This window comes from Micropterus salmoides, unplaced genomic scaffold (assembly GCF_014851395.1).
Source record: "Micropterus salmoides isolate LMB-PRFRI ecotype aquatic unplaced genomic scaffold, ASM1485139v1 Ms_hic_scaffold_4217, whole genome shotgun sequence".
NCBI lineage: Eukaryota > Metazoa > Chordata > Actinopteri > Centrarchiformes > Centrarchidae > Micropterus > Micropterus salmoides.
In genome coordinates, this window is record NW_024043615.1 from 15,456 (window position 1) to 38,438 (window position 22,983).

At 40.7% G+C, this 22,983-nt stretch overlaps 2 protein-coding genes across 4 annotated transcripts; one reads left to right on the plus strand and one right to left on the minus strand.

The window, feature by feature from the left end:
• Positions 1-1,831: 1,831 nt before the first annotated feature.
• LOC119887571 (zinc finger protein 30-like) lies at positions 1,832-13,310 on the minus strand. Its single transcript, XM_038698306.1, has 3 exons — positions 13,181-13,310; positions 12,356-12,425; positions 1,832-3,998 (listed from the first exon to the last, which is right to left on the minus strand). Exons 2-3 carry the CDS (start codon positions 12,371-12,373, stop codon positions 2,805-2,807), a joined length of 1,212 nt encoding a protein of 403 aa, XP_038554234.1. The 5' UTR covers positions 12,374-12,425; positions 13,181-13,310; the 3' UTR covers positions 1,832-2,804.
• Positions 13,311-13,336: 26 nt separating this feature from the next.
• On the plus strand, positions 13,337-20,639 carry LOC119887572 (coxsackievirus and adenovirus receptor homolog). 3 transcript variants are annotated; one of them, XR_005441727.1, is made up of 5 exons: positions 13,337-13,417; positions 16,368-16,457; positions 19,013-19,185; positions 19,345-19,680; positions 20,295-20,639. XR_005441727.1 is itself a non-coding variant. In XM_038698308.1 (4 exons), exons 2-4 carry the CDS (start codon positions 16,409-16,411, stop codon positions 20,390-20,392), a joined length of 483 nt encoding a protein of 160 aa, XP_038554236.1. In that variant the 5' UTR covers positions 13,337-13,417; positions 16,368-16,408; the 3' UTR covers positions 20,393-20,639. The 3 variants fall into 3 exon arrangements, 2 of the variants coding, with proteins under 2 accessions (XP_038554236.1, XP_038554235.1); XM_038698308.1 differs by lacking the exon at positions 19,013-19,185; XM_038698307.1 differs by lacking the exons at positions 13,337-13,417; positions 19,013-19,185 and having other exon boundaries at positions 16,094-16,457.
• The last annotated feature ends 2,344 nt before the right edge of the window (positions 20,640-22,983 follow it).

Sequence of the window (22,983 nt, forward strand, 5' to 3'; positions counted from 1 at the left end):
ATGAAGAGCTTTAAAAGTGATCAATAGAATTTTTATCTGAGCATGATGACTTGGCTGAATACAAACGGCTGCTACAGAGGACATTAAAACCAGAGAAGAAGTTACATTTTGTCCTTTTGATATGAATCTTAATGCATTTACACTAATTATTAACTGTTCAGGTCACCAGGTCACCCGACTTTTCAGGAGGAGATTCATATGAACAATGTTCTGATGAGTACTTACGTTTTCTACAGACACAAACAACAACAACAACAACAACAAGCACACCAATAGCTGACAGTCAAACTACGATGCTACGAAATCTAACCTTGTTTCCAGCCGTGTGATCTGAGCAAACAAAGGGTGGTATGTCCTGAGTTGTTTAACACATCTAGATGTGAATACCAGGAAGTGAAAGCTGAATTCTGAACTCTTGTCTGATACTCATCTTTTGATCTTCAATCCAAATTTCTTCAGGGAACAACAAAAACAAAGGAATTTGCCTCACCGTTCCAATACTTTTTTATATTTTGGATTGTCACCTGCCGCCTGAATGTTTCCCTTTATATAAATAAAAACATTTCCACAGTAAATTGGTGCAGAAAAATTCACCATAATGCAGGAAATTAAGTGTTTAATGCTTAAAGTTTTCTGGGGACGGATCCCCAGTCCTTCCTCTTCATTTGTCCCCTCCACCTTTTAAACTAAACCAATGCTCTTGCATTCCAGGAAAATTACAGGACCAATGTGTTTTATAGATATAGTGGAGCAGAGGCGGATTCACAGCCTCACCTCAGCACAGCTAAATCAGTACATCAGTTAATCTGTGGAGGAATAAATGATGTATTTCAGAGTGACATATCCAAAACGACCTGTAAATGGAGATGTAAGTCAATGTCCATTTGCAGAATAGACACACCGGCATCATCTAATCTGTGGACTGACTAGATAGTCTGAAACTTATCCAGAGAAATCTGAAGGAAGAGGTAGAGGACACCAGAGAGGAGGAGGAGCAGTATGGAGAGGAGGAAGAGGAACAGTAGGAGTTGGAGGAAGAGATGGGATAGGAGGAAGATGAGGAGGCGGAGCAGGAGTAGAGCATAGGTTGAGGGAGGAAGAGGAGGAGGTGGAGAAAAAGAATCTCTGGCCTGTTCCAGACCAAAGACAGGGCGCTGGGGCAGAATAATTTGTTGTTTGCTGTGTTGTACTGTACAGCACTCTAAGTGAAAAATGTGTGCAAATGTTTACATTTTTTTATTTCTTTTGTCAAAAGGTTCCTGAGGGGAAAACCACAAGCAACATTACTAATAACCAGTTTTGTAGTGTTGTTTTGAATTTCTCTCACCAGTGTGCAAGACTGTGTTGTAGTGTGTGTGTTTTTGAGGGCTTTGTGTGTTATGTCTGAGGGCAAAGTTTGGTTTTGAGAGGAGAGCTTCATTTTGACCTGAAAATATGGGAAAATTGGGGGAGATGTTGTGGATTTGTGTTTAGAGTTTCGAGAAAAAGAGGCATAATTTCAAGAAATGTGTTTAAGCAATAGAGAAATACTGTAATCAAATAAATAAGTTACAACAAACAGTCCCCTTTGTGATATTTATTGCAATAAAAAGAAAACAACAGAAGAACTCAAACAAACTCATTTGGGCCATAGAACTCCTTTAGTAGGGTAACGAGGGGGTTAAATGGATGGAGATAACTGGAGTCTGTCAGAGAATTGGAGAATGTCAGGATTGACTAACAGGTTTAGGCAAGGCAAGGCTATTTGTATAGCACATTTCAACAACAAGGCAATGTACTGAGCTTTACATAAAGGTTTGGGGCCCAAATGCAAGACACAGGAGCAGGCATGTTCAGTTCTCAAGATTTATTAACAAAAAGTTAGCACGCTTACAGAGGGAGTCCAAACAAATCCATTAAGCAGAGGTAATGTCCAAACAAAAAAATCCAAATTTTGTGACAAAAGCCATAAAGAAACCAAAATCCAAAAGCAGACTTAAAGACAACGAAGATCCGGGTATACAACCAGACAGGGATACAGGCAGGAACAACTAACACACTCGACAACCATTTAAACACGGGCAAATGAGCACAACACCTGACACAGAACAGACCAAATAATCAAGCACAGGAGAACAGACCGATCCAGAGTAATCCATAAATCAATGAACCTACCTAACCATTACACAGACAGACTCAAAACAAGAATCACAGTAATTCTAAGTACAAGAAAGAGAAGCAGACTAGGATTGTGACAAAGAAAGACGTTCTTAGCCTTAAAACTCAAGTTGTCACAGGAAAAAAAGAGTGGGCAAAAGACAAAACAAATGTTCATTATAGCTAAAACACGGGTAAGCTGATCTAAACATATATAATTACACAAAGTATATCACATGTACGATTATCAGAATGCATATAGGTAAATACAACTGAGTACATATCAGTCTGATATCTGCAGACTGCTGGCTAGCTAGCAGTAGGACCTGCACACTGTTTCATCTCCTGAGGCTTTTCTTGTAAAGCTATCACATCAAGTAAATTTCAGGAGTCAAATTATCCAGTTAAACTTTCATTTATATCAGATCAATTATTTGACCTGATAAACTTTATATTTTGAATCAGTATTCGGATCAGGTATCTTGTGACAAATACGGTGTGATGAATTAAGTGTCTACAGCAATTATTACAATGTGTCAGAGGCATATTGACTCAACATTTAGTTAAATGCAAGTATTGTATCAAATCAGGACTGTGGTCAGAAAATCTTACCACAGGGTTCAGGTTTGGTGTTGTAGTAACACGTTTTGAATAAAAGGGAAGCTTTTTTAGACACACTTGTGTGTCTTTAGCTGAGCTGTCCAGGCAAAGAGTTTCTTACATTTAACACACCAGTACGGTTTACATCCTGTGTGGACACGCTGATGCTCTGAGAGTTTGGATGATAAATAGAAACCTTTGTCACAGTGTTGACACTGGTGTGGTTTGACTCCAGCGTGGAAAAGCTTGTGTGTCCGATATGAAGATGAACTACTAAAACTCTTCCCACATGGCTCACAGCTGTATGGTTTCTCTCCAGTGTGGACACGCTCGTGTCTTTGGCATGTGTTTGATGAAGAGAATGTTTTCTCACAATGTTTGCACTTGTAGGGTTTTTCTCCAGTGTGGATACTTTCATGATACTTATATGCAGTGGATGACTTTAAGACTTTTCCACATTGCTGACAGGGGTAGGTTTTTTCTTTAGTGTGGATGTTTCTATGATTCTTGTAAGCAGACAGCTGAGTGAAACTCTTCCCACACTCCTCACAGCTGTATGGTTTTAGTCCAGTGTGGATTCGTTCATGTACCCTGCGATCTGTTGAAGAAATGAAAGCTTTCTCACAGTGCCTGCAGTTGTACGGTTTCTCTCCAGTGTGGATACGTTGGTGGATTGTTAGGCCTTCTAGTCGAGTGAAGGTTTTTCCACATTCATCACAGCGGTGCGATTTCTCTCCAGTGTGAATGATTTGGTGACTCTTGAGGTGACATGACCGAGAAAAAGTTTTCCCACACTGCTCACAGCTGAAGGGTTTCTCTCCACTATGGGTTTGTTGGTGGATTCTATAGTTACTTGACCTTGAAAAGGTTTTCCCACATTGCTTACAGCTGTATGGTTTCTCTCCAGTGTGAACTCTCTCATGAACCTTTAGGTCTCCCGCCGTCTTGAATGCTTTGTCACACTGCTTACAGCTATGAGGTTTCTCGTCAGTGTGATATCTTTTACAGTGACTTTGTAGATGCCCATGTGTTCTGAATCTATTGCCACACTCCTGGCAATGAAACGGTTTCTCTCCCGTGTGTACTCTCTGGTGAATTGTTAGATTTCCTGGAGAGGTGTATGTTTCCTCACACTGGTCACAACTGTAGGGTCTCTCTCCAGAGTGAATTCTTTGATGAATCTTTAAACGATGTGAAGTAGGGAAGTCTTTCTCACATTGTTGACAGTGGTGAGATCTGCATTTTTTTGCACTTCTCTCTTTCTATAGAGACAGAAATACAGAAAGAGTGAGAACATCAGTGAAGTGCAGTGTTGGACCGAAGATAAAATGTTATCTTTGGTTTCTACCTTAGCCCTGAGAGCTTAACCCAGTGCAACTTTGGCAACTTGTGAAAAACAGACACTACACATGCAGCATTTAGAAAACACTCTGCAAATAGAGAGACATGATAAAAATAAAGACAACGACAATGGAAATGTTTCCACAGGGCATTAAATTGTGGTGTTTGTGACTTTTTAAGTTACCATATCATGCGACATATAGTGGCAAAATTCTGCATACCTGGTCCGGCATTGGGCTTAAAATCAAATAGGCAGTATAATGATCACACACAAATCAACACCGAGACATGTAAATTTGGTGTCTGAAGGCTATTAATTTAACATAAAAAGATTGTATAGATTGTATAGAAATAGGCAGTTGCATCTGAAACACTTTTTCTCATATTTGTTGAAATTGTCTTTATACACCAATGCATATTAAAAAGTTAGGTGCTCTGAATAAGAGAGTATAAAAACCGGCTGTCTGTAGTCCTCTCAGGGCTGCAGTAAACACAGCCACTCGTTTCACTTGGACCGAATGCAATGATTGGCTGCCTGTCACTCTCCTGGTCAGCTCTCAGATTTGACGAGCGAAGCGGTCAGACCGGAGGTAATATCTGCGTGGCTTTTCAACGATAGTGACTGACAACTGTGGAACACCAAGGGACTGAAAACTTACACAGTGGTGGCTTTATTTCTGCTGGACAGGTAATCTGGCTTTTATTATTTTGATAATAATTTGTTACTTTCATTGCTAGCAAACGTAGCTACCTACTTAGCATACAGCTAACGGTTGCTATGAGTGCAGGCTGGTGTAGCAGCCAGAGTAGAGGCGATGAATTATATCTAGCTGTAGGTGAGTTGGAAAACAGCAGCGCAAGCTGTGTTTTCCAATGCTAATATTAGGTAAGACAATGTAGGTGTAGACTGCGCCGGTTTAGTTATTCACCATCTAGGTTTATTATACTATGTTTACACCTATCTTTACACTTTGTATCTAATCTGTTTGTGTAATTATCTTGACTGTATGTTACTCTTTTACAAATGATGTAGGTGTGTGTTTGTAGTTATGAGAAAGACATTTCAACGTTAGTGTACATAAACAATGATGGCTAAAGGTCCCCAAGTATCTGTGTTTCTAGTATATAAGCTACCTATAATATAGTTTGACATTGTTCGTAGCTAAACCTACTGTGTGAAAACCTTTTACTGTAACTGGTGTTATGCCATTACTTATTTTACCAGAAGTAAAAAATCCTGTATGTTTTATTTCTACTGCGCCCTCAGGTCACCTGCAGTCTTCCAACACCCTGTGCTTCTCACCAGTACACTGATTGGACCATGCTGGTTGGCCTGGATTACAACCACCGTGTCCACAGACCAGCCAGGAGAAAAGCTGATGATAGAGTTCTGAGGAGATACCTAGAAACAGAACCAGGAGACCTGATGATCCCCGTCAACATGGGGTTCAGTCAGGTGTCCCTGCCCCAACTGTGTTGCTAGATACAGCAAAATATAAATCAAAAAGTAATATGGTTGGTTTTGAAATGTGGTAATCATGTCAGAGAGACTGATTTATTTAATCATCTCCTCAGTAGCGATACAATGCTAGGAGTAAAGTCTAAACCAGGGGTATTCAATTAGATTTCAAAGAGGTCTAGTTAGAGAAAATTTCCTGAAGCAAAGGTCCGGAACATCAAAACGACGAACTTGCGTTATCATTCAGTACTATAACCTATAGTTGTATCAACACATGTTTTTAGTCAACAACGGACTGTCAAATCAAATAATATTTCAGTCAGTTTTCACATCAAACTGGAGGGATAATAAATAATAACTATTCAAATAATAAATTCTAAATTTAAGTAAACTAAATTAAAGTGCCTAATTTTTAGAAAAAATTTAATAAAAAGTGTAGCTTGAAGTGATGAAGTGTAGTCTTAACCAATTTTATAATAACACACAACTGAGCTGTAATGCCTCCTCTTCTCTTTCATTTCCTCTTACAGAGCTACCACTTTCCTACTTTCTGTTGTTCAGTGAGAAACGTGAGCTCCAGCTAGCATATTGGAGATCTATGAGATATTCTGGTTCTGAACTGCCCGTGGGAGGAATGTACATGTAAAAATCTGTACATTCTTGATTAAAAGTCATGTGAAATCTCTTTTATCTTTCGTCTCCTAAATTCGGGTGTGTTTCCAAAACGTCTCTGGTGAATTTCGCGGACTCGACTCGCAAGCATCGGTATGCACAGATTTGATTGGCTGAGCAGCGTCACATGAGACGATTGGAGCACATGCGATTGGTCTGTGAGTTTCCTGGTCCTCTAAACCAATACAGTAAATGCTAGAAAAGCTGCGCGGGTTAAAATAGAAACGCTCCGTCACGAGGTAGTAAGTCTCAATAATAAATGGGCTGTAGGTCGGCGGTCCGGAGAAGACGGCGGCTGGGTCCGGATCCGGACCGCGGTCCGCCTATTAGTGACCTCTGGTCTAAACTGTCTTCATAATCAGTCAATACATCTGGACACACCTCGTCTCTTCCTGTATATACTTACTTTTATTGATGTTTTAAAAATGATCTATTTGTGAAATAGGTTGTAGTTTTAGTAGTATATAATAACAATAAACAAGTGTTGTACCACATTTGGATGTCATTATTTCAGACATAAGACATAAATGTAGTTGCTTGATTGTTAAACTCAGATAAAACTGAAGTTATTGCTCTGGGGCCTAAGCACCTCCGTGACGCATTATCTAAAGATATAGTTTCCCTGGATGGCATCGCCTTGGCCTCCAGCACCACTGTGAGGAATCTTGGAGTTATCTTTGATCAGGACATGTCGTTTAAGTCTCACATTAAGCAAATTTCAAGGACCGCCTTTTTTCACCTACGTAATATTGCAAAAATCAGGAACATCCTGTCTAAAAATGCAGAAACACTAGTCCATGCATTTGTTACTTCTAGGCTGGATTACTGCAATTCTTTATCAGGCTGCTCGAAAAAGTCCATTAAGACTCTTCAGCTGATCCAGAATGCTGCAGCACGTGTTCTGACAGGAACCAGGAAAAGAGATCACATTTCTCCTGTTTTAGCTTCTTTGCATTGGCTTCCAGTAAAATCCAGAACAGAATTTAAAATCATTCTTCTCACCTACAAAGCTCTTAATGGTCAGGCACCATCTTATCTTAAAGAGCTCATAGTACCTTACTACCCCACCAGAGCACTGCGCTCCCAGAATGCAGGGTTACTTGTGGTTCCTAGAGTCTTGTGGTGTATAACATATGTGCATTTGACCATTACAGTTTAAAATAACACTCTAGCAGCTGGACAGAGGCTCAGTGAACTCTTAAGGGGGAGTAATGATTGATGGGTGTGTAAACAGTGAACCCTCCTATGGAATTTGACCTCTGACCCCGTGTTAGGGGGGAGTAGTATTAGTGTTTATGTAGGGACTGAACCCTTCTATGGTGTCTAACAGATGTTTACACTTATCCTACAGCACTGTGCCCTTATATGGATTGGAGCCTTAGTTTGCAGACTCAGACCCTTATATGGTATTTAGCAGATACCTAAACATGTCCTATGTAAGCTGTGTTTGATGTACAGAGAGACAGAGTGGCCATCGGGCTGGGTCACTCTCCAAGCTGCTGCAGAGCTTGTAATTGATGCTGAACTCCTTGATATAATAAACTTTTATGATCAACAACAGTGTCAAGCGGATTTCTTCTCAACACATGATCGCAGCATTATTGTTCGGACACCACAGTCTCCAAAAGTAGACTTGGAGCCAGAGCGTTCAGCTATCAAGCTCCTCTCCTGTGGAACCAGGTTCCAGTTTGGGTTCAGGAGGCAGACACCATCTCCACATTTAAGAGTAGGCTTAAGACTTTCCTCTTTGATAAAGCTTATAGTTAGGGCTGGCTCAGGTGAGTCCTGAACCATCTCTTAGTTATGCTGTTATGGGCCTAGACTGCCGGGGGATTTCCCATGATGCACTGAGCTCCTCTCTCCTCTACTTTCTCTCCCTCTGTATGCAACCTTATCCCATTATTGCATGTTACTAACACAACTTCTCCCCTTTCTGGTAGTCTTGTGCTTTCTCGTCCCTCTCCTCTCTCCTCCTATCACTTCCTGCAGGTTTTCTGGCTCTGGAGCTGTGGAGTCTGGATCTGTGGCTGCGGGTCACCTGCTGCCCCCGTGTTCCTGCTCGACACCCTCTGCTGCAGCGACTATTGTTACTAGTCCTATTGCTGTTATTACTGTTATTATTATCATTAATATTACGGTTATTATCATTAACACTACAATACCACAACCCCCCCCCCCTTCTCTCTCTCTCCTTCACCGGTCGAGGCAGATGTCCGCCCACCCTGAGCCATGGTTCTGCTCAAGGTTTCTGCCTCTTAAAAGGATGTTTTTCCTTGCCTCTTTCGCCTAGTCCTTGCTCTTGGTGGGAATTGTTGGGCTTCTGTAAATAATATCACAGAGTCACGGTCTAGACCTGCTCTTTTATGAAAAGCGCTGTGAGACAACTGTTGTTGTGATTTGACGCTATATAAATAAAATTGAATTGAATTAAGCCACTCTTAAAAAAGAACAATCTAGACAGGTCACTAATGAGCAATTATAGGCCCATATCAAATGTCCCATTTTTAAGTAAAATCATTAAAAAGAGTGTTTTTCAGTTAGCTTAGTGCTTTCTTGGCACTAAATAACTGTTTTGATGTCTTCCAATCAGGATTTCGACCACACCACAGCACTGAGACGGTTCTTGTTAAGGTTTTCAATGACATCCATTTAAACACTGACAGGGGCAGAATTTCAGTCTTAGTATTATTGGATCTCAGTGCTGCATTCGACACGGTCGACCACAACATATTACAAGACAGACTTGAAAACTTTCTGGCACAGTACTAAACAGGATTGAATCCTAATTAAAGGACAGGGAGTACTTTGTATCTGTAGGTAATCACACATCTGAACTAACAAAAATGACCTGTGGAGTTCCCCAAGGCTCCATTCTGGGACCTCTTCAGTTTAACATTTACATACTTCCACTGGCTCAGATTATGAAAAACAACAAAATATGTTACCATAATTATGCAGATGACTCACAGATTTACATAACTATTTCACCAGGGGACTATGATCCCATACGGGTGCTGAGTGACTGTATTGAGCAGGTCAACGGCTGTGCCAGAATTTTCTTCAATTAAACAAAGATAAAACTGAAGTTATTGTGTTTGGAGCCAGGGAGGAATGATTGAAAGTCAGTGCTCAGCTTCAATCTGTAATGTTAAGAACCACAAATCAAGCCAGAAATCTTGGTTTAGTCATGGGCTCAGACCTGAATTTAAGCAGCCACATTAAGACAATTACAAAGTCAGCCTACGATCACCTGAAGAATATATCAAGGATTAAAGGACTTATGTCTCAGCAGGACTTGGAAAAACTTATCCATGCATTTATCTTCAGTCGACTCGACTACTGTAACGGTGTCCTTACAGGGCTCCCTAAGAAATCCATCAGACAGCTGCAGCTGATTCAGAACGCTGCTGCTCGAGTCCTCACTAAGACCAAAAAAGTGGATCACATCACTCCAGTTCTGAGGTCTTTACATTGGCTTCATGTATGTCAAAGAATTGATTTCAAAATCCTGATTTCGGTTTATAAAGCACTGAAAGTTTAAGACCAAAGTACTGTACATTTCTGATCTTCTGCCTCATTACGAACCATCCAGACCTCTCAGGTCGTCTGGGGCAGGTCTGCTTTCTGTCCCCAGATTCAAAACTAAGCAAGGAGAAGCAGCGATCAGTTTTTATGCTCCATATATCTGGAATAAACTCCCAGAAAACTGCAGGTCTGCTGAAACTGTCAGTTCTTTTAAATTAAGACTTAACACTTTTCTTTTTACCATCGCTTTTAATTAGATCAAATGTAAGGCTGTGGATTAATGTCGTGCACTGCACTGTGACATTTACTGTCCTCGTTTACCATGTTTTTATTTCCTATTTAAGTCTTTAAAATGTATTTTATCCTGTTTATTCTCTATGTCACCCTTTTAAAAGTTGTTTTAATGTGTTTTTTTCCCCCAATTTCCCTTTGCTGCTTTTATGTTTTATGTAAAGCACTTTGAATTGCCTTGTTTAAATGTACAATACAAATAAACTTGCCTTGCCTTGAACTTTCACTCAAAAATCAGCCTTTAAACTTGAAAGAAATAAGGATTTAAAACTTTTCGATATGGAAAGATATCAAACTTTTTATTGAGATAACATTTTCGGCCATATCGCCCAGCCTTATGTTTAACTGTGTTTATTGATTTACAGTGCTTTACTCATAGACTGTATATATATAAAATGGACGCAGAGTCCGTGACGTCACCCATTGGTTCCTGAAGAGCAGTTTTGAAATCCAAATTGGGTAGAGCTGATCGTCACCATCTTGGCAGCACGTCACCACGCGTCACTCAATAACAAATAAAATGGTCAAAGAGGCGGGTGTAATTGGAATTCCATGAGTACCATCTCTAAACACAGTCACGTAATTAATGTTGCTGATTGGGGGTGTGGTGTCCGAACAATAATGCTGCGATCATGTGTTGAGAAGAAATCCGCTTGACACTGTTCTTGATCATAAAAGTTTATTATATCAAGGAGTTCAGCATCAATTACAAGCTCTGCAGCAGCTTGGAGAGTGACCCAGCCCGATGGCCACTCTGTCTCTCTGTACATCAAACACAGCTTATATAGGACAAGGTTAGGTATCTGTTGGATACCATATAAGGGTCTGAGTCTGCAAACTAAGGCCCCAATCCATATAAGAGCAAAGTTCTATAGGATAAGTGTAAACATCTTTTGGACACCAGATAAGGGTCTGAGCCTCCACGTAACCAGTGACCTCTGCTCTCCCCTTAAAGGTCACTAATCCTCTATCCAGCTGCTACAGTGCTATGTTAAACTGTTATGCGTCAAATGCACATATATTATACACCACAGGGGCCTCCGGTCTCTCGGGTATGGGGAGGAGGTAAATGTGTGTGATGCTTTATGATGTGTCCAGGGGGTCATGACATTAAGTGTTTTACAACATGTACCTAAATGTAAATGCTCCATATTTGTATAGCGCCTTTCTAGTCTTTGACCACTCAAAGCGCTTTTACACTACACATTCACACACTGAGCCTAAGTGCTCAAACGGAAACTAACATTCACACTCATTCATACACTGGCGGAACAGCCGCCAGGGGCAATTCGGCGTTCAGTATCTTGCCCAAGGACACTTCGACACGCTTATAATCAGTAACTATGTACTAAATTGTTATCATTATTTACTAGAGCGATGGTGGTCTACATTGTCATCATTTAAAGTGTTATTATATAGGATCACAGTGTTTAAACTCTATAGCTCTGAGTGTATGTGCTCCATTTGTATCTAACTGCCCAGGCACGTGTGTGTGTGTGTGTGTGTGTGTGTGTGTGTGTGTGTGTGTGTGTGTGTGTGTGTGTGTGTGTGTGTGTGTGTAAGCAAGCACGTGTGCTTTGGGAGCAGAGTAAGGAAGCACAGTAACACAGCACAAAGACACCAGCTAAGGAAAATGAAGAAGCAGAATTAGTGAAAATTGTGTTACAAAACATAGAGTATTTTTGACGAAGTTTAAAAAGCTGGTGAGGTTGGAAACCAGGCTTTACTGGCCCAGCCTGGCCGAACATCTGATCCAACATTGCATTGTACTTTTTGACTTTAGTACAACTTTACAATTTATTTAAGAAAAACACATGGAAATGTTCAAAATATGTTGGTAATGGAAATAAAATAAGTACATTCTGAGAATATTGCTCTTTCTTAGAGTGCTTTAATGGTGGTGTGGCCCTCCTATGAGATGACAGCACCAAAGTGGCCCCTGGATGGTTAGAGTTTGAGACCAGTGATCTAGTCCAAGCTTGTCTTGAATTTTTTACACGACATAAGTTTCCCTTAACTTTCCAGCTGCATGCTTGTCTTTAAGTCAGAGAATAAGCAGATTTCAAAGTTTGAGAGAAAAGTGTTAAAACAAGGTACCACTTGTGACAACATTTTTTATGATGAAAATGTAGCTATTGTTTGTATTCAATATGCACTTTTGCACAATATGCACATCAAACTCAGATGGGACTAAAAAACAGAAAGGAAAAGGAGTCAAACGTCTTACTCCAAGCACAGGATAATGTCTAAATTAAAAAGTCAATAAATGTAGCCCAAAATAGGAGGAAATACACAAAGCTTGTTAAAGCCCCCTCTGTGAAAGGGATTTACCTTTTGTGGCGAACTCATTGTTTCTTCCTCTGTCAGTCCTCTTGAATTCAAGAGGATGGACGCCACTGAGCTGTGAACAGACAGGAAATGTCCACATAAACAAAGCATCAGGCTATATACACACACACATTATATATATATACATATATATATGTGTGTGTGTGTGTGTGTGTGTGTGTATATATATACACACACATATATATACATACACATACATACATATACACACACACATATATATATACACATACATACATACACACACACATTATATATATATATATATATACACACACACACACACACACACACACACACATATATATATATATATACATATATACATACATACACATATATACACACTTTTGCTGTCACGACTGAGAAAGATTGCGGCTGCAGCCGCAGGGCAGATATTATTGCTGGTGAACCAGCTTTGCTCTATAAATCATGTTGGATTGTCCGACCTGTTGATGAAGGTCTCCCAGAGTGTCAACTTTAAAACAGCCAAGACATTTTCATGATATTAAAATCTACTCAGACATGAAGTCATTTTAGCCCCAAACTATAGGCTATACAAAGCTGCGGTGGAATAAAAATATATTTTACGGCATGGTGCTCATTAAACAGTGTTCACACTGCCATATCACTTTACAGCACATTTTTAATCTCAGTTCAAGTCGGACTGAAGAGAAGAAAAGGGAGTGCAGACGAGGATGTGGGGGAGGAGGTGCAGAATTTGCCTGGAGCTGACGACACACCATGACCTCCCCTTGTTTCAAAGCCATCAGACACAGAAGACTTAGTTTGAAAAAGAAATCTTACCTCAAAGTCCACTTTCTAACACAGGTCCTCTCACACACCTTTTAAGTCCTTTAGGTAAAAAACTTGAGTCGAACGGAGTTCAGAGTGCAGCGGGAGCAACTGATAAAGCACCACAGTACATTCACCGACATCCTCCTTCTGCTCCTCCTCCTGTGTGTCAGCATTCCTCCCCCACAGCAGCTGTCTAAAATCAACACTTCTTCTTTCTTCCAACTAGGACTTGTTCTCTGTGGCGATGTAAGTTTGTCATTAATTGTTCTTGTTTATTTTTTATTTTAGTTTTATACGCCTCTAAATGTTTTATTTATACTTTATACTATATTTATCTGTATTATTTCTGTCCTTGTGCTGCAACAGTTAACTTTCACTCTGAGGATCAATAAAGTTTAATCTTGTTGCGGGAGAAATTCATATTCATGAATGTTTGAATTTATCCATTGACATGTTCATCCGAGGGCCTCTAAAACCTTAGATGGGCCTTGAAGGAGACTCCCCTGATGAGACTGACCACTAAGAGAATAACTGCTTCAGTCTGCTTCTTCAAATGAACATCCACATCAGGTGTTGTACTCATCTAAAACACCGCACCAGTCCGCCATCCTCCCACACTCCATCAGCCTCGGCCTTTCTAACAGTCATCAGGAAATAAAGTCTCCGCTCTCACTCGCAAATACCAAGACCTCTTTGGAAACAAAGACCTCTTTGTAAACGTTCCTATGGGACAAGGCAGCCTCTCTGAAGAGCGCCTGGTTTTACTATCTGACTCGTTACACTCTCTATCAGTGGTGAACAGTGTAGGTCCTGTTTTAGTGTGTCCCCTATGGCTATACATCCTTGTTTTACCCAACACAGCCTTTATAGTCCAGGGATTACATACTTTCCTCACAGAATACCAATGAGACTTTATGTTTCCAATGCACTCTGGTTGCATGGCTTTACCCTCTCCCAAAGAATACCAAGGAGGACCTGTTTTCCATATCCTGTCGCTTAAGGCTCGTGCAGACTACACGACTTTCAGCGTCGGCCGATGGCTGTGCCGGTCAGACTACACAACTTGCTGTCTTGAGTCTTGAAGTTGTAGCGTTCACACTACATTACTTATCGGTGTCAAGTGTTCACACACTACAGGAGCTGTGTCCCCCGATGCTGGTCTCCAAACCACATTTTGTCAAGAAAACACAGGTGAAATGTGAAAGGGGAAATGCCACGAACCTACACATGAAACAGCTTTTATTTTTGTTATTATGAAGATGCCAATCACAAAGACAAAGAATCTGGGTGAAATAATGGATCAGCACACGCAGGTAGCAGGGATTGTCTGAGTTACAGAGAGAGCTGGAGGGGAGTGAAACGTGTTTTGCAGTGAAAAAGTAGCCGCCTGCTCTCATTTGCTGGATGTGGATGTCGAGTCGGCTGACTTCTCCAGATATTTGGAATGCTAGATATCTGGCAGACGTTGGCGATGTGTCAGAAATGTGTTGGGGAGCCGTTTTGATGCGTTCTTGAGTAGTTCACACACATAACGACTGCCGATGGTTTTGGCCTCCCACAGAGTGCAGAGGGACAACTTCAGAGTTCAGTCTCACACACAGACCTAACTGTGTTACATGCTTATACAAGTTTCTGAATAACATAGAACATATTATATTGAAGACATGATGCATTCTTACACAAGACTTCAGCCCAATAAACCACATGAACACTGAGAGTACAGAGACCAGTTAACCAGGCCTCTGGATCCAGCACTCATTTCAGTCTGATCTGTTGTCCTCTTGGCTGACTGAGTAAGGATAACATTCATTTATAAAAGTTTGTTGTAGCTGTGCATGTGTCCCATTAGTAAGTAGGGGCTAAGGTTAACACTTCTTTGTCTGATAATGACTCATTTATGTGAATATATGTTCTGTGTAGCAGCTTGCTTCATTTACAGTTCGATAAAAGTAATTTATCTGCTCAAATCAGATAAATGATATTATTTATGTTTCATTCATCAGTTAAGTCAATTAGACTTCATGTCAGTGCCGTCTCCTGTCCACCGGAGTTTTTGGCATGATTTGTGTGCTTGTTGAAAATGAAGAGAACAGGTGGGACGCGCTGCAGGTCTTCATTCATACTGAGCAACGAGAAGACGCCAGATGTGCCTTTAAAGCAGAGCACAACACAACAAGGCTTGAAGAGTTTATGTTATTAATTAGACATATAAATCCCTAAACAACTGTTGGATCTCTTCCCTGCACTGTATAAAAAGTGGAGTGAGATGACTTTTGTTATGAATTGGTGCTACAAAAAAAAGTGAAACTGAATACATATGAAATAACAAACCTGGATGTTTATCTGGACATGTAAACTCCTGAATTTCAGAGTGAAAGCAAATGGCTGCTTATTGTAAAAAGATTCACAAATGTCTTAAAATGAAATAATAAAGTCTATGTTGATGTAAAAATGTATCTCTACAATAACTAATCCTCTATTTCACTGCTCATGCCTAAACTCCAGTGTTAGCTGACAGATTAGATAAAATATGCTTGTCAGCTAGTTAACATTAGATGGCTTATTTTAAGTAAAAGAAATGCTAATTATGAAACTCTGAAGGTAGGAAAGTGTATTAAAGCAGCTAGATAGGCTAGCTAACTACTGACATTAACCTGCAGTGTCTCCACCAGCGTGTGGTGGACTGGACCGGAGCAGCTGCACTGTGAGTGATACTGCGGGCAGACAAGACGTTCAACTAAAGTCAAAGTTAGGCTCCTTTTTAGGGGTGTCTGAAATCGTGTTTTAAGACTGAGGCATGAATATGGGAAATATATTGTAACATTTACAAATACAGGTAAGAAAGACCCCCCTAAAATAGGGGGGCCCTAAAATTAAGGCTTGGACCCTGCCCTCTTTGGGGGGGTCCAAGCTCTGTCAAGCTCTGTTGTGTATTCACTTGTATACATCATCCTTTTTTAAACTTTCAACTTACACAGCTGGGGGAGGGGGAATATACAGAAAAAATATTTATTTTTTTATACATACAATGACCCAAATATGCCATCTGTAATTAAACAAGGGAAGGATAATGTCCTATAATCACAGAGTCGTCTTCCCCTAGCAGTTGTATTTGTATTGAATTTGAATGTATTTTGCAGGTTAGAGTTTAAATAATTCAGCTGTTTCACTTTCATTTAATTGTCGATGGTTACAGGAGGAGAGCTAGGCTCTGCTCTCAAGGCTCTCCCAGCTGATATGATCCTTCTCTCCTGCATCCTGATCGCTCTTGTCGCTGCATTTAAAGGTAAGCTGTGAGCATGTGAATAAATCTGCTTCAAACTGACTCATCTGAGGTTTATGTTTAAACAAAGAGACTGCTGACATGTTGCATGTTGTAATGTCCTGTGATCCTTCATATGGCATGTTGAGGGTAGATCAGCTGTGCTTTAACACTGACAGACAGTTTAAACTGCAGCTGATCAACAGATAATACTAGTAATCGTTAGTTAGTTAGTAACAGTGAATAATATAAAATAATAATCTAATCTGAGAACGCCCCACAAATACAGAAATCTTATCTAAAATAACTGAAACCAAAACTGAAAGTGAAACTGAATGTTTATGCTGGAACCAACCCCAAAGTATCAGTTTGACGTGGACATTTTCCAGGCATTTACTTGGCTGGTACAAACTGAAATCACTCTGCAGATGAACATTAAGATTCCCTGTGCATTCATCAGAAAAAAAAAAGACATCAGGAAGCAGCTGATGGCTGCAGCTCTAGCAGCATGACTACCTTATTTTTTTAATTCTAGGCAATCCGTTACCGAGGACAGGGCAGATAAATCATTGTTCTCCAGGGGAAATTAATGGGATGGATGCCATATCTGTCAATATTAAATAAAAAAAACATGCCTATTAAATAAATCCTGACTGTAGCGGCTGTAAGCTAGTGTTTGGTCTTGCTGTTTTAAAATCTGTAAGATCATGATCTTATTAACTTGTGAAGGGGTGTCCCCGAATAGTCAAAGTTTCGATGCTTCAAAAGAAGAAACCTGATTTGGCCTCCACTGTAGAGTCGCTTCAGGTGCAGGCTCCTGTGGTGTCCGAACGATAATGCTGCGATGATGTGTTGAGAAGAAATCCGCTTGACACTGTTCTTGGTTATAAAAGTTTATTACATCAAAGAATTCAGCATCAATTACAAGCTCTGCAGCAGCTTGGAGAGTGACCCAGCCCGATGACCACTCTGTCTCTCTGTACATCGAACACAGCTTATATAGGACATGTTTAGGTCTCTGCTAAAAACCATATAAGGGCACAGTGCTGTAAAATAAGTGTAACCATCTATTAGACACCACAGAAGGGTACAGTCCCTTCATACACACTAATCTCTTTATACACACTAATCTCTTTATACCTAATTTCTACTTCCCCTAACACTGCACCCATCAATCATTACTTCCCCATAAGGGTTCACTGTCCCTCTCACCAGCTGCAGAGCATTATGTTAAACTGTAATGGCCGGATGCACGTAATGGCGGATGCACATATGTTATACACCACACTCCGCTGTCAGGACAGGAAACACATGCTAAAATAATAAAATCAACTTATGTAGACACTTCCAGTAGAATCGATTTTGTTGTTGATTTATATTTAATTAATTAGTCAACATTGTAATGTAAAAGTATTAGTTCCTTTAATGTAGTATACATAAATTGATTTGAGCCCATTCTGTATATGTAGCACATAACGAGGGTATCTATGTCAGTGTGCAACATAGTGTATAGCAAATAAACAATTTTACTAGTAATAGTATCTTATTAACACGGGCTATTGATTTAATCTGTCAAAATAAGACTTAAACTCCATCTAGCAACATCAGTTAACAGAAAAACCATAAAGTCAGTTAATTGAACATTTGGAGAAAAGTCTTTGCACGCTATAAATCATCCACAGAAAGAAAGCTAATCTTACAGCACAACTTCAGGAGCTAACCCTAGCCACAGTTGGCATATACTGCCTTAAAACCACATGTAACCTAACCACATGTGTAACATTCTGTAATTTGTGTGATTACAAATATTAAGAAGCGGTAGCTATTTTGATGGCGAACACATACCAAGACCCATGCATTTAGACTTTTGTCAGTGCTTTTGACAAATGCTAATCAGTCACTTATTGTTGTCACAACGTGTAATGTAGCAAAAAAACAAAAACAAAATGCATTAAGTTACATCCTTGAAGCTGATGATACACGGGGCAACTTTTAGAGCAATCGTACATAGTCGGACTTGTGTGGTGTATAACATATGTGCATTTGACCATTACAGTTTAAAATAACACTCTAGCAGCTGGACAGAGGCTCAGTGAACTCTTAAGGGGGAGTAATGATTGATGGGTGTGTAAACAGTGAACCCTCCTATGGAATTTGACCTCTGACCCAGTGTTAGGGGGAGTAGAGATTAGTGTTTATGTAGGGACTGAACCCTTCTATGGTGTCTAACAGATGTTTACACTTATCCTACAGCACTGTGCCCTTATATGGATTGGAGCCTTAGTTTGCAGACTCAGACCCTTATATGGTATTTAGCAGATACCTACACATGTCCTATATAAGCTGTGTTTGATGTACAGAGAGACAGAGTGGCCATCGGGCTGGGTCACTCTCCAAGCTGCTGCAGAGCTTGTAATTGATGCTGAACTCCTTGATGTAATAAACTTTTATGATCAAGAACAGTGTCAAGCGGATTTCTTCTCAACACATCATCGCAGCATTATTGTTCGGACACCACACTTGCCACTAGCAAGATTGTCCAGCAACATTGCTCAAAAAGTTGCCCCGTGTATCATCAGCTTAAGGGGACCCTGACCTGTCAGTGGAGCCTGCACCGAAGGCAACTCCTCAGTGGAGGTGTGCATCTGGATCCCTCTCCCCCTTTAAAGCTCATCAACACACCAAAGTCAGAAGAACGACTTCCCAACTCCGGAATAAGACCATCCAAGGAGATTGCAATGCAGTGCCCCAAGTTTGAAATTTTTTTAAACAAAAAATACAAAATAATAATGATAAATGAAATGTATAATTAAATGTATAGTTATCATTTAGGAGGCTGGCTCTCTATCTCCCTCTATTGGCCAGCCACCACTGCTCTATCTACTGACTAACTTTCTGCTTATGTTTTTAGAACAGCCAGAGATGGTAGTGAATCCTGGACAGGACGTCCCTCTTCAGTGTCAAGGTCTCAGAGATGCCTCCGTCACGCTGTTAGAGTGGACCAGACCTGACCTGAAGTCAGACGGTTACGTGTTCTTTTACCGAAACGAGCGGCCGTATGAAAACTATCAGCATCCATCTTTTCATGGTCGAGTGGAGCTGAGAGATCCAGAGATGAAGGACGGAGACGCTTCTGTTGTCCTGAAGAACGTCACCTTCAACGACACTGGAACATACGAGTGTCGGATTATAACCAACACACGACAAGAGATCAAGCACCTGATCGGGCTGAATGTTACAGACTCAGGTGGGTTAGTAGAGTTCAGAATCCTCGGGTGGGTTTGTAGAGTCCAGACTCCTCGGGTGGGTTAGTAGAGTCCAGACTCCTCCGGTGGGTTAGTGGATTCCAGACTCCTCGGTGGGTTAGTAGAGTCCAGACTCCTCAGGTGGGTTAGTAGAGTCCTGACTCCTCGGGTGGGTTAGTACAGTCCAGACTCCTCAGGTGGGTTAGTAGAGTCCAGACTCCTCAGGTGGGTTAGTAGAGTCCAGACTCCTCCGGTGGGTTAGTAGAGTCCAGACTCCTCCGGTGGGTTAGTAGAGTCCAGACTCCTCCGGTGGGTTAGTACAGTCCAGACTCCTCGGTGGGTTAGTAGAGTCCAGACTCCTCAAGTGGGTTAGTAGATTCCAGACTCCTCAGGTGGGTTAGTACAGTCCAGACTCCTCGGGTGGGTTAGTAGAGTCCAGACTCCTCAGGTGGGTTAGTAGATTCCAGACTCCTCAGGTGGGTTAGTAGAGTCCAGACTCCTCAGGTGGGTTAGTAGATTCCAGACTCCTCAGGTGGGTTAGTAGAGTCCAGACTCCTCAGGTGGGTTAGTAGACTGGAGACTTGCTGATATCTCACACTTGTTTTCTGCTCTTCAGCTGGAAACATCTCGGATGCAGGATTCATGGATGGCCAAGATAAAGTCTCACTCTTCTGCTCTGTCATAGGTGGTCTTGTTCTGTCATTAGTTGTATGATTTGTATAGTATATATGTTTTATTTCATTTTAACTGTTACCATATTTTAATTTAGGCCTACACTTAATTATATGTTGTGTATGTAGCATTAAGGAACTACAAATTGTGTTTCGTTATACAGGCTTGTGCTGTACAATGACTAATAAATTTGTTGTAAATGTAAAGGACCCTATTCGCAAACACCCAGCAACAGACCTGATGAGCAGATAAAATGGTAAAATGGTAAAATAAAGGTATAATAAACAAAACAAAAATATATACCCTGCACTCCTTGGTCATTAGAGCTCCCCAAAGTCCAGACCTGAAGGTAACTAGCTATCTAGTTATAGGTGTACACTGGGTCCCCACTTCTTTTTGTGAAAAATGTACTGAAAATAGTATTCAAAAACAAATGTTAAATAACAAATGTAAGTGCTATCAGAAAGTTTTTTGGCACGAGAGTGTTTAATGCTCAAAATCATCTGGGGAGGACCCCCCGAACCCCCAATCGTATACAGTGGGTACGGAAAGTATTCAGACCCCTTTAAATTTTTCACTCTTGGTTTCATTGCAGCCATTTTCCAAAAATCAAAAAAGTTCATTTTATTTCTCAGTAATGTACACTCAGCACCCCATCTTGACAGAAAAATACAGAAATGTAGAAATTTTTGCTAATTTATTAAAAAAGAAAAACTGAAATATCACATGGTCATAAGTATTCAGACCCTTTGCTGTGACACTCATATTTAACTCAGGTGCTGTCTATTTCTTCTGATCATCCATGAGATGGTTCTACACCTTCATTTGAGTCCAGCTGTGTTTGATTATACTGATTGGACTTGATTAGGAAAGCCACACACCTGTCTATATAAGACCTTACAGCTCACAGTGCATGTCAGAGCAAATGAGAATCATGAGGTCAAAGGAACTGCCTGAAGAGCTCAGAGACAGAATTTGGCAAGGCACAGATCTGGCCAAGGTTACAAAAAAATTTCTGCTGCACTTAAGATTCCTAAGAGCACAGTGGCCTCCATAATCCTCAAATGGAAGACGTTTGGGACGACCAGAACCCTTCCTAGAGCTGGCCGTCCGGCCAAACTGAGCTATCGGGGGAGAAGAGCCTTGGTGAGAGAGGTAAAGAAGAACCCAAAGGTCACTGTGGCTGAGCTCCAGAGATGCAGTCGGGAGATGGAGAAAGTTGTAGTAAGTCAACCATCACTGCAGCAATCCACCAGTCGGGGCTTTATGGCAGAGTGGCCCGACAGGAAGCTTCTCCTCAGTGCAAGACACATGAAAGCCCGCATGGAGTTTGCTAAAAAAACACCTGAAGGACTCCAAGATGGTGATAAATAAGATCCTCTGGTCTGATGAGACCAAGATAGAACTTTTTGGCCTTAATTCTAAGCGGTATGTGTGGAGAAAACCAGGCACTGCTCATCACCTGTCCAATACAGTCTCAACAGTGAAGCATGGTGGTGGCAGCATCATGCTGTGGGGGTGTTTTCAGTTGCAGGGACAGGACGACTGGTTGCAATCGAGGGAAAGGTGAATGCGGCCAAGTACAGGGATATCCTGGACGAAAACCTTTTCCAGAGTGCTCTGGACCTCAGACTGGGCCGAAGGTTTACCTTCCAACAAGACAATGACCCTAAGCACACCGCTAAAATAACGAAGGAGTGGCTTCACAACAACTCCGTGGCTGTTCTTGAATGGCCCAGCCAGAGCCCTGACTTAAACCCAATTGAGCATCTCTGGAGAGACCTGAAAATGGCTGTCCACCAACGTTTACCATCCAACCTGACAGAACTGGAGAGGATCTGCAAGGAGGAATGGCAGAGGATACCCAAATCCAGATGTGAAAAACTTGTTGCATCTTTCCCAAAACGACTCATGGCTGTATTAGATCAAAAGGGTGCTTCTACTAAATACTGAGCAAAGGGTCTGAATACTTATGACCATGTGATATTTCAGTTTTTCTTTTTTAATAAATTTGCAAAAATTTCTACATTTCTGTTTTTTTCTGTCAAGATGGGGTGCTGAGTGTACATTACTGAGAAATAAAATGAACTTTTTTGATTTTTGGAAAATGGCTGAAATGAAACAAAGAGTGAAAAATTTAAAGGGGTCTGAATACTTTCCGTACCCACTGTATTTCATCAATGAATATTTTTAAATAGTATTAAAATATCTCCTAGTCTTGTTCTTGTGACCCCAATATTCTCCATTGTCACGTCTCGGGCACTAAGTGTTTTGTCACAACTGTACTCAAATGTCCCCACCACTTTTCAACACAAAGTGATACCCTTGTATCTAGTTTGTCTATCCAAATGTTTTATACTGATCATTTTAGGATGGTTAGGATTGTGATGATCTGTGTTTGTTCAGAATACGCCTACACTACAAGCTTTGAATATAAACTGTAATGCTCTTTTACTCACTTTGTAATACTCTGAATGCATCATGATGGCCATCAAATTTCACTGTGAAGCTTGTTTGTGAATAAAACATTTGATGTTCAACAAAAGACTTGCATGTCTTCTCCATTGCACTGCAAATAAGTACACCGTAAACTTTAACCTGACTAGATGAAAAAACATCTTTTGATCATGTCA

What these genes read in the sequence shown, in the direction of transcription:
- LOC119887572 (XM_038698307.1), top strand. Translation starts at nt 16,358, where the DNA reads ATGGTTACAGGAGGAGAGCTAGGCTCTGCTCTCAAGGCTCTCCCAGCT. An exon ending in TCTTGTCGCTGCATTTAAAG is followed by an intron (nt 16,458 to 19,344) that starts GTAAGCTGTGAG and finishes TTATGTTTTTAG; the next exon opens with AACAGCCAGAGATGGTAGTG. An exon ending in GCTGAATGTTACAGACTCAG is followed by an intron (nt 19,681 to 20,294) that starts GTGGGTTAGTAG and finishes TCTGCTCTTCAG; the next exon opens with CTGGAAACATCTCGGATGCA.